Raw genomic sequence first — 10258 nt, 5'->3', positions numbered from 1 at the left:
CGCACGTCTCTTCCCTAACCACCCCACCCTCGTTTCTCTCGATCTCTCCAGCTCCCTCCTCCTCTCTCTCAATTCGACTCCCAACTCCGAAGCCCCACGCCGCCGCCGTTCCGCCACGCGATAGAGTTGAGGCGCCCCCCGCGAGCTGCCTCTAGTTGCCAGCTCCCCGCCCCGCCACTCGAGGAGCGGGGGCCAAATTGGTGGGGGGCCTGCGTCCCGTGTCTCTCTGCTTTGCGCCGCTCTCCGCTCCGCGCAACCGCCGATCCCGCGCGGGGGATGCGGTGACACGAGGCGTGATGTGCGGATCGGAGAATGGACGTGATCGCGTCCCCGCCTAGCAGGAGCTGCTGCGTGAGTCGGCGTGGGAGCAGGGATTGTTGCGCGGGCCACGGCCATGACGATGTACATAGCGCGGGAGGCTTCCAAGGTCTCGCTTCGATTCGATTCGGCGACTTGCTGGTTTTTTCTTTCGCTGATCGAGCTGTGGGGATTTATGTGGTTTTTTTGGGTGTGTAGGTATGGAGGAAGGTGACCACGGAGATATCGGCGGAGCTGCCGCTCCTGCGCGAGAAGTGGCGGCTGCTCCTCGCCGGACTGATTTGCCAGGTGAGCTTCCTGGTTTATTGCCATAGTTTCTGGTCGTTCGCGTGGAATTATTAATTCCGTTCGTGCTCTGTTAGCGCTAGTGGTGTGCGTGGCAGAATTACGTCATGTTAATGTGGCTGTTTAAGATACTATTAATTTTTCTCCCCTTTAGTAACTTCTCCTGCATCATGTAATTGTTTCTGATTGTGATTTAGGGTTTGAGTGCCTTTGTTTCAGAGTTCTCTGATCATTTTGTATCAGTAATGTTTTATTTTTTAGAGCCATAGGTGTCTAATTGAACCAATGTGCTAAATTGTTGAGTTTATGTGCGCATCATTTCTGGTGTAAATTCAGCTGCATTCGGTAGGTTTGTGTTGTTGATGAGGACACAACAACAGAACGAAATTTGATGTGAATATTGCTCTGTGATGCACATTTACCCTTGAAGGAAAGATATCGTGTAAGTATATTGCCTTTTAGTTTTAATAATAGATCGCTAAAGTCTGATCCACTCCTGAGGAATAGTAGCATATGGATCCATGCATGAATAATTCATTGGTCAATAGTACTAGAAGATCTGTGCGGGTAAGCACTTTATTCAATTTTTTGTTGGACTTGAGCAGTGTTTGCGTGATATATTTCGTGTTCCATGGGATGAATAATTCATTGGCAAATAGTATGAGAAAAAATAGTGCGGGTAAGCACTTTATTCAATTTGTTGTCGTGCTTGAGCAGTCTTTGCGTGATATATTTTGTGTTCCATGGGCTGAATAATTCATTGGCAAAAAATAGGGCGGGTAAGCACTTTATTCAAATCTTTGTCAGGCTTGAGCGGCATTTGCGTGATATATGCCATATTGTGGAGTCGAATTGTTACTTTATGATTGCATTGATACTTTCCACACATTGACATTATTGTGCTTGCCTTCCTTTCCGAAACATGTCATATCTGTCTTATTATTTTAACTTCCCAACATGAATTTAGTTTTTCTTTTGCCACTTAAAAAGTAAATCTCATTGGCCATTAAGTTGCGCATGGAAAAATATTCTTTCTCTGTATGATGGACTTCTTATTTGAATGCTTTCCTCAAGCTCTCCTTTAGCGTAATCAAGTTCCTTAATAATTTGCATAGATATGTCATAACCCGTGGCCTATCATTGATCTTCTTTGAGCCTGATTAAACACCCATATACCTCCTACCACTCCATTATTCCATGCCTAAATTCCTCTACATTAATTAATTGATGATTCTGGGATTTAGCAATTACTGTCTCACGAATTACTGAACATAATATTTGCAATTTACACCGTATACTGTCATTTGTGACGCCTGCTCTTTCACAGCCCATGTTCAAATGTAAAATGGCTGACATGGGGAGAAAAGCATAATTGCTATTATATCCTAATAGCGGGTTACGACTTTCATGAGCAATAATTCTCAGTTGTCAATGCTATTGACTCCATTCTACTCTGCAGGTTTTCTTTTCCTAAAAGTGATGAAAAATTCCCATTCTCCCCCTTATGTACTTACTATTTAGTTATGTAGGTTTACTTATTCAGCTATGTTTCTCAGTTGATTAATGGATTACTTTGGAGATTCATATACAATGATTTTGCCTATAAATAGTACATTCATGGATTGGCTGCTAGAGGAGTGCATTATTTGCATCGACCTGGACCACTGCTCCAGGACTTGGGATTTATGGCCCTTCCAGTGAGTGAATTACTTACCTTTATTTTTATCGATTAGGGTGTAGTTGATATAAACTCACTACAGCCATTTGGTACTGTTGCAACTTTTTAGGAGCTTGGGCGAGACAAAGGTTATCTTAGTGAGAGCATATTTTCTTCCATCTTCATCTCCTTTGTGTTGGTATGTAGTTCTTTCAATTTTCTACTTATCTGCTTGACCCTTGTCAGTCTACCCTCCTTATATGCATGTATTCTCGTATTAGTTCTTTCTCCCCTGTAGGGTAAGATAATGGTTCATAACTAAATATGAACTGAAAAGCCGAAAACTGTGGACATGCTGTATGAGCCTAAAAATTAGCTCTGTGACTGATCTAGTTTTGGATAAGAAATACACAGTTAATTATTGTCATGTTCGCTTTAAATGAAACCTTTCCTCCATTTATTTGGTGCACTAATGTGATATTAGGTAACTTGTGTGTTGTTTCCAATGGATCTAAGGCATCTTAACTATAAATTGTTGTAAACCACGTTGGAATTTCTTACTATCAGATGCTATTTCTTGAGTTTGTCTTATAAGACTGACAAAACATAAAACGTTTTACATAAAAATAAAAAGTGTTTTACAAACATTAGCTGCTGTTTGTTATAATTCGTCTAAGAGGAAGAGGTGTTCAACATGTTTTTATCATGAAATCTATAATTCTTCCTTTCTTTCAAGCATGCTGTATGACTTGAACCTTTTATACCATGCTGCTAGCTTGATCTCCCAACATGACATTGTGTTTTCGTGCAGTGGACTTTTCATCCTTTTATTTATAACAGCAAACGCTTCTATACCGTGCTAATCTGGCGCAGGGTGCTCGCTTTTTTAGTTGTAAGTTCAGCATTCCCAGTGTTTCATCTATATGTCTTTTATGCATATGCCCTGGGAAAGCACTAACTGGACATTCTTTATCAAGGCTTCACAGATTTTAAGGATCATTACATTCTATTCAACGCAGCTCCCGGGTCCAAATTATCACTGTCGTGAGGTAAATTTTTTTTTATGTGCTCTGTGTTACAGCCGGTGAAAGCATGTTGTTCAGTCATATATGAAGTCATATAGCATTGTCTTTGTAGGGCTCAAAATTGGCAACTCTTCCACCACCCAATAGCGTACTTGAAGTGCTCCTTATTAACTGTAAGTCTTTATCTTTTGTTGATTTGGCAGATTCCGTAAGGAATTCTTCCTGACCATCCAGAACTTTGAATTGCTCTTGCAGTTCCTCGTGGAGTACTTTTTGGTTGCGGTGATTTGATATTTTCATCTCATATGATTTTCACACTCGTCTTCGTTCGAACGTACCATAAATATGGCTCGAAAAGGTAATGATGCTTTACCATTATTTTCGTGTGTTTGAAGTTTGAATCTTATCAAGTTCTGACTGGCTTCCTGTGGTTATTCCTGAACTGAAACTGAACTGGCGGACATTGTATTTCAGGTTTATTAAGCTCCTTGCTTGGTTCATGGCTATAATTCAGAGTCTTCTTATAATTGCTTCTCGCAAGCACTACACTGTCGACGTTGTTGTTGCATGGTATGTTAAACTTATGTCTGACTTATCTGTTATTTGGCCGCTGCCTTTTTGTTCACTATTTTCCGCCGCAGGTATACCGTAAACTTAGTGGTATTCTTTGTTGACAACAAGCTCCCAGGTACTGTTTTTATGTCACATTATTACTTACCTATGAGGCGTTCCATGGTAGGCACTTCGTAACAGGCCTTGCTGGCATTTCTGCAGAAATGCAGGATCGGACGAGTGGACTATCTTTGCTTCCATTGAGTACCAAAGAAAAGGACAGGTTGAAGGAGGAGAGAGACGGTAAACTGAAGGATGAGTTCCATAAGTTGCTGAACGGGAACCATGGGGATCCTACTGATCGGGTAACTTGGAACTTTTATTAACATATATAAACTCTCTACTAATTTTATGACGTGCTTGCTACCTACCAAAATATTTGCCAACCCTCTTTTTGCTCTCTGAAACTGCATAATCATTACGGTCTCAACTACATTACAGTGCTGATGGTTGAACTTCGTTGGGGGGGGGGGGGGGGGATCTATTAATTTAATCACTACCAAACCTCGTTTGTGGCCCTTGCATCTAGGCATTGCCGGTGCGTCGTGTCCTGTCGCGCCTCACTATTTTGTGCTCTCGCTGACATGTCTGTTTCTGACTTTCAGCGACAGAGGGCGCAGATGAACGGGAGGCACGACGAAGACATCAATCACGCGCTCTCCGAGGCCACTGCCAATGGTACATGAGCGCGGTATCGGCTTTTCACCGGGCGTTTTGTCCTTGGCATGTTGAACTGAAGCCATCTAAGATTCCAGCCACACCATTGAACAGGCACATGGATCTCCTCCTCTCCTTATTCCTTTTGCATGATGCAAGAATCAGAATCTCGCGGCGGCGCCACTCGGATCTTCCTTCGCGGTACAGCTTTGAATTCCCCATTGCAATGGCCTCGGTCAGGATGGCACAGGAATTTGATCTTGATGTACATATTGATCGGCTAAAACTTGTGGTAGATTCGCGCGTTGCTGACTCGCTGGCTGAAGTGTGTGAATAGCTAGCTGTTGGCCTGTTGCTTGGAGCCAACGCTTTCATGCTTGTTTCATGCTGGGCTGAGACTGAGCAGTCCACGCGAGGGCACGTTCAGCCATGCGACGCCTACGGCAGTGAGGCGAGCAAAGCACTTGCGTCTGTTTCGCCCCGTATGCGGCGACGTATGGGCGCGGGCGCAGCGCATGTGGTGTGGTCTGTTAGGCGGTCCCGTGCAACACTGTAACTCTGGAGCGCCATCCAGTGCGACCTGCAGGTCGACTGCCCTAGGCCGCGAGGCATCAGGGCACCGGGGGCGATCGCGTTTGTGCTACTGCTGAGCGTATAAATTATATCTTCGTTTGATCTAGGCTAGTCTTTTCACGTTGCGTCGATAAAAACAGTCAGTCTAAATTAGACAAGTTCTGGGCTCTACTGACTACTGCGAAAATGTCAGAATTTAGATTATCCTTGGTTCCTCACTGTGATGCACCCAGCGTGATATTGAATCAGCATCTGTTACTGCAATGCAATCATACATATGAGATGGTGAACCCTAGTTAGCTGATGCTTCTTCCAACAACTGTAGTAAGCATAGTAAATATCGCTGTGCAGCTGTATTGATGTCGTGGCTCTATGGCCTGAGAGCGTGCATAAAAAAAAAGTTCAGTACTTACATGTATCCAAGGTTGAGCAGAGTTGTTTCCTTGGGCTCCCTCTCAAGCCGGCGAACTGGGTTAGATCCCCAGCGTTGGCACCGGGAGATCCCTTTGTAGCCTCAGCTGAAAAAAAGAAAAAAAAAATGAAAAAAATGTATCCAAAGTGCTTTATTGCTATGAATTTTTCCTGTAACAATCGGATTAAGAAGCCATGAGATGAGATTTATGATGCCATGAATTTTTCGTGTAACCATCCGATTAAGAAGCCATGAGATGAGATCCACCGTAGTACTATAGCACTGCAGATAGGATCGGATCTTAAAATCATTGTGCCACAGCAGTACGGTAGGCCCAACTCTGTAAACTTGGAAATCAAACACATCCGTAGGTACTCGAAGGTTTCAAGCCGCATTTACCTACAATATTTCGATTGCGCATTTATAGTTGGGCCTACACGAAGGAAAGTACTACGTGAATCAGATCGGTTATTTGTACGCTCCCGAGTATCGTGCAATTAATTGCGTGTCCCGGAAGCGCAGGTATCTGCACGCTCTCAGGCCGGGCACATCCAAGCATACAACTATCAACTATTTAACTGAACAGAAACAAAACTCAGTTCCATGTGCACACAAGCTCAAGCATTTCGCAGTATCATCTTTATTCTTTTCAGCAACATGCTTCAGCAATTACTTGACAGTAGATTTCTCTTACTAAGGACGGTAATCCGCTGACCCTAAACTGGGTCATAAGCACTGGAACAGAGGGTAAGCAGAAAGGAATCTGCACAGGATCACACCAAAGCAGCTGGCAAAATGGTAAATAGTTGGAAAGCAAGAAAATGAGTAGACTAAAACAATCCTGATCTTCAAACCACCAAAGCATTAACGTTCGAGGAGCAGATCTTCTATTCGCTGCTTTCACCTCAATCCATTTTCGGAGCGGGCAGAAGATGTTCATCGAGTTTCCCTCCGTACGGGATCGTCATCTTTAATCTTTGCCAAAGGAAAGGCATTCACCACAGACAAATGTAAGATCATCATGCCACTGCCATATTCTTTTTTTTTTTGTACCACTTCTAACTTTACTTCACCCCAGCCTGTTCTTCAGATTTGCTAGATCTTACCCACTTGTTTGGAGTAATGGCTTTGGTGCTTTTATTGAGGAGACCATGTGCGCTCAAAACTCAGCCTGGGACGTTGAAGTGGAAGAGCCAAGAGATGACAAAGGCAAACACCATGCAAGCAAGAAGGAAGTTGAGAAACCGATGCCCTTGCCAAAATCTCCGGGTTTCAGCTGGTGGCGCTTGCACAGCAGCTATGTTGTTTGTTTCACTCCACTGGTCACTGAACTCCGGATCGCTGAAAATTATCACGTTGCATGCAGTTGCGCTGCATATTTCACAGATCCTAAGCAGAGAAAAAGAGGAAAAAAAAGTTTATACACTATCAAAGTGCAAAAAAAGCCATAACAGAGCTAGCTTTGCATTTGAAGAAAATAACAAAATTATACAGCGGTCACTCCAACTTTTTCTTTTATTCACAACAGAAGGTAATAAATAGATGTCTCTAAGCATGTAAAAAGAGAAAATGCCAGCCATAAGAAACCTCAGCTTGATACCAAATAAGGATTCTAAAAGCAGGGACTTTCAGCTGTGGTAGATAGCCAGAACCATCCTGGTAGTCAGGAGGACACAAGCTCGATTGCCTTAAACAGATCAATGCTCCACCTGCATGCACGGAAGATTTGTGTTCCCCACTCAGCAACCTTAGGCATCTCTGCGCGAACTAGCCTGATGTTTTCCCAATTTGCAAGTGGTAAGACCCCACAAATTTTGACAGAGTGGTTTGCAAGAATAACAGATAAACACAGGAACCAGCATTCATTCTATTCCTCTAAACATTGGTTCAACATAAAAGTGACCATTGGATTGAAATAATCGTCAATCCAGTGAGTTCTATGCATTTGACATCACATGATAAAACAACTTATCTACCATGTAAATCAATTCCAAATCTGCAAGCTTTAGATTGAAAAATACAGTGCTCGAAATGCAAACAATGAAAAAGTGCTAGCTACTTCACACAGTGCACGGAGTACAAATGCCTCCTTGAATGACAATGGAACAATAGGAGTACGAGAGAAAATGTGGTGCTAATGTGGTTCACTTATTAAAAAATGTATAGAAGGTTCGTTTAACTTCTTTTTGTAACACTGTAAATAAGAACTCAATAGTCATGCTCCCATTTCTAATTAAGATCACCGATCCTTACTCAAACTGCCAGTATGTGTTTGAAGTTTGAACTAAGTACAGAAAAACACATCTTATCATGTTTATGATTTATAATTTAGTGAGAACTTTAACAGCCTAAATATAATTTCTTGGGAAATACCCTTATCATGATCAATTTGTGACTCCTAAGTCTCAATATCAACTAAACTGGCCATTCTTGTTTGCAACTTGTTTGTAATAAAAGAAATAGTTAAGTATCCTTTTATACTACAAAGTACAAAGTTCTATCAAAGCACCGGCAATCTGGGGGGGGGGGGGGGGGGGCTCAAGCACCCCCTACCCCCGGGCGCACTTGGGAGCCCCCCCTTCAACTTTAGGCTTCGAAGAGGAAGAGCCCCACTACTTTGTGGCTTTGGATTCCAATGTGCGCTAAGCCGCTAAGAAAAACCACTCTTCTCTATAAATATCTGCACCTCCTTCCTATAACGGAAACACTTATCACTGAGACTAAGTTTGACATTAATGGTTGCTGACTACAATTTCAACTCATGTCACATATACTCACATCAGACCACGTTAATCTATCAAGAACAGACTTGGTCAACACAACACTCCAGGAGCCCTAAAACACACACACACACACACTCTCTCTCTCCAGGTGACCAAACAGATAATGCATAGAATCTGCCAGAAAAGCAGACTGAAAGAACAAATTCTAATTCTATCCTCTCCAACAATGTCAACATTCGGGAATCCTACAAGCCAACTAATTAATCATTTGCTTTGCCTTTGCCTCCCATCTGCTCCCTTTTCCGTTATCCAACTAAAAGTGAGCGAAAACAACCGCCACCTGCTAAGATTCCTTAACCATGTGTTCAGGCACCCCCAAATGCATTACCTTTCAGATAAAACCTACATCTGCAATGAGTAAACCCTGAAAATCTTGGGTTGAGTTCGTGTGTAATGCCAAATCTGAAATTGCAGTTAAATCATATATTCTATATGATTTGACATGACGAGCTTGTGCATTGCTCCCAGTGAAATGACTGAATTGGACTGAATCATCGAGTTCTATGAGTTGGAACTTACTTGTTGCCTCTGATCTTGAACCAGGTGTCGGCGCACTGCTTGTGGGCGTAGGACAGGTCGCCCTTGCAGGAGCAACCGAGCGTGATCCCGGCGCCGGACTCGGCCGCCGCGCTCTCAAGACCGAGGTGGCAAATGCGGCAGTTCTGCTCAGCCTTCTCGGGGCTGGTCTTGATGATCTCGGCCAGCCCCGCCTCCAGGTCGACGTCGTCCAGCGAGCCTTCCGACACGCAGGATGACTTCCTGCAGTGCTCCCCGGCGGCCTCTCCGTCGGCGTCGACGGAGCTCGCGCGGGCGGACGCGCACGGCGAAATGTAGTCCTCGTAGGCGGCGGAGTTGTGGCGCGAGTGCGACGGCCACGACCGGTCCTCCGCGTCCGAGAAATACTGGCTGGCTTCCTCGTCCTCCTCCTCGTCGCCGGCGTCCCCGAACTCACCCGCATCGCACCGCCGCTCGCCGCGCTCGAGGTCCTTGGCCTCGGGGTCGATCGCCGACTGCTCTCCGCCGCCCACCATTCCTCCTCCTCAAACTGAAATATCTACTTCAACCTAAACATCAAGAAACGCGATCTTACCAAAAATAATCACAACAAACACAACAGATCAATCCAGAGATTCTCAAGATCAAAACCCGAATCAAGAACAGAAATTTACCAATAAAACCGCCGCCGCCGCACTCCTATCCGAATCCCACCACGTCCAAGAATCAAGAAAAAACCAAGACGGACAAAATCAAGAAATACAGGCAATGCGACCACGAGAAGCAAAGAGGGATGGAACCCACTAATGCGGCACTGGACGGCTCAAGGGTGGGGTTCCCGTGAGGCTTCTTGGTCCATCGCCGCAAGAGGACAAGAGAAACCAAGGGAGAGAGAACGGATTATGTGTGCTGCCGCCTGGCCACACACACAGTGAAGAGAAAAGAGGAGTGAGAAAGAGAAAGACGAGCCCTGTACTTGTCCGAAGAGAGAGAGAGAGAGAGCAGGGGGTTGGGCTCTCATCTGATGCATCTTATGGTCGTGACCATGGGCCCTGGACTCGACTCGTGGACAAGAGTGCAGCTCAAGACTGCTCCCTGTGAATCTGTGGAAGTGGTGGATACAGTGGAGTTGGCAAAGAAGCAATCTCTCTTTTTTAGTTTTTTCCCCTTCTTTTCTTGAATGAAATATCCTATCCTTCTTATGACAATCTGTCATGCATTAAGTACAAATAAACGTTATTATATATCTTCTTTATGGAAATAGTATTACTAACCTAAAATACACCAGCGATACTTAGGCCCCTAAGCTTGTCTGGTGTCATCCAGGTCCCTGGACTCTCAAAGTGTAGAATCAGATTCTTAAACTTGCTAGATGTGTCATTTAGGTAAAAAATTCCGAAAATACCCCTTTAACTTGCGACAAGGCATGCTTTGTCATCCT

The 10258-nt window shown here is 44.1% G+C and overlaps 2 protein-coding genes across 4 annotated transcripts; one reads left to right on the top strand and one right to left on the bottom strand.

Moving 5' to 3' along the window:
• Positions 1-5699, top strand: LOC133928991 (phosphatidylinositol:ceramide inositolphosphotransferase-like). Its single transcript, XM_062375553.1, has 12 exons — positions 1-427; positions 517-606; positions 2214-2300; positions 2391-2459; positions 3072-3152; positions 3238-3309; positions 3398-3458; positions 3541-3643; positions 3760-3855; positions 3927-3973; positions 4060-4202; positions 4503-5699. The coding sequence occupies exons 1-12, from the start codon at positions 395-397 to the stop codon at positions 4581-4583; spliced, it is 963 nt and encodes a 320-aa protein (XP_062231537.1). The 5' UTR covers positions 1-394; the 3' UTR covers positions 4584-5699.
• Positions 5700-6163: 464 nt separating this feature from the next.
• LOC133928992 (uncharacterized) lies at positions 6164-9954 on the bottom strand. 3 transcript variants are annotated; one of them, XM_062375555.1, is made up of 3 exons: positions 9492-9949; positions 8842-9407; positions 6164-6928 (listed from the first exon to the last, which is right to left on the bottom strand). In XM_062375555.1, exons 2-3 carry the CDS (start codon positions 9351-9353, stop codon positions 6706-6708), a joined length of 735 nt encoding a protein of 244 aa, XP_062231539.1. In that variant the 5' UTR covers positions 9354-9407; positions 9492-9949; the 3' UTR covers positions 6164-6705. The 3 variants fall into 3 exon arrangements, with proteins under 3 accessions (XP_062231539.1, XP_062231538.1, XP_062231540.1); XM_062375554.1 differs by having other exon boundaries at positions 8842-9386; positions 9492-9948; XM_062375556.1 differs by lacking the exon at positions 6164-6928 and adding an exon at positions 6946-7311 and having other exon boundaries at positions 8842-9386; positions 9492-9954.
• Positions 9955-10258: the final 304 nt, after the last annotated feature.

The sequence above is a fragment of the Phragmites australis genome, chromosome 9, assembly GCF_958298935.1.
Source record: "Phragmites australis chromosome 9, lpPhrAust1.1, whole genome shotgun sequence".
Classification (NCBI taxonomy): Eukaryota; Viridiplantae; Streptophyta; class Magnoliopsida; order Poales; family Poaceae; genus Phragmites; species Phragmites australis.
The sequence above is the reverse complement of the archived record's forward strand: the minus strand, read 5'-3'. Positions and strand labels throughout refer to the sequence as shown.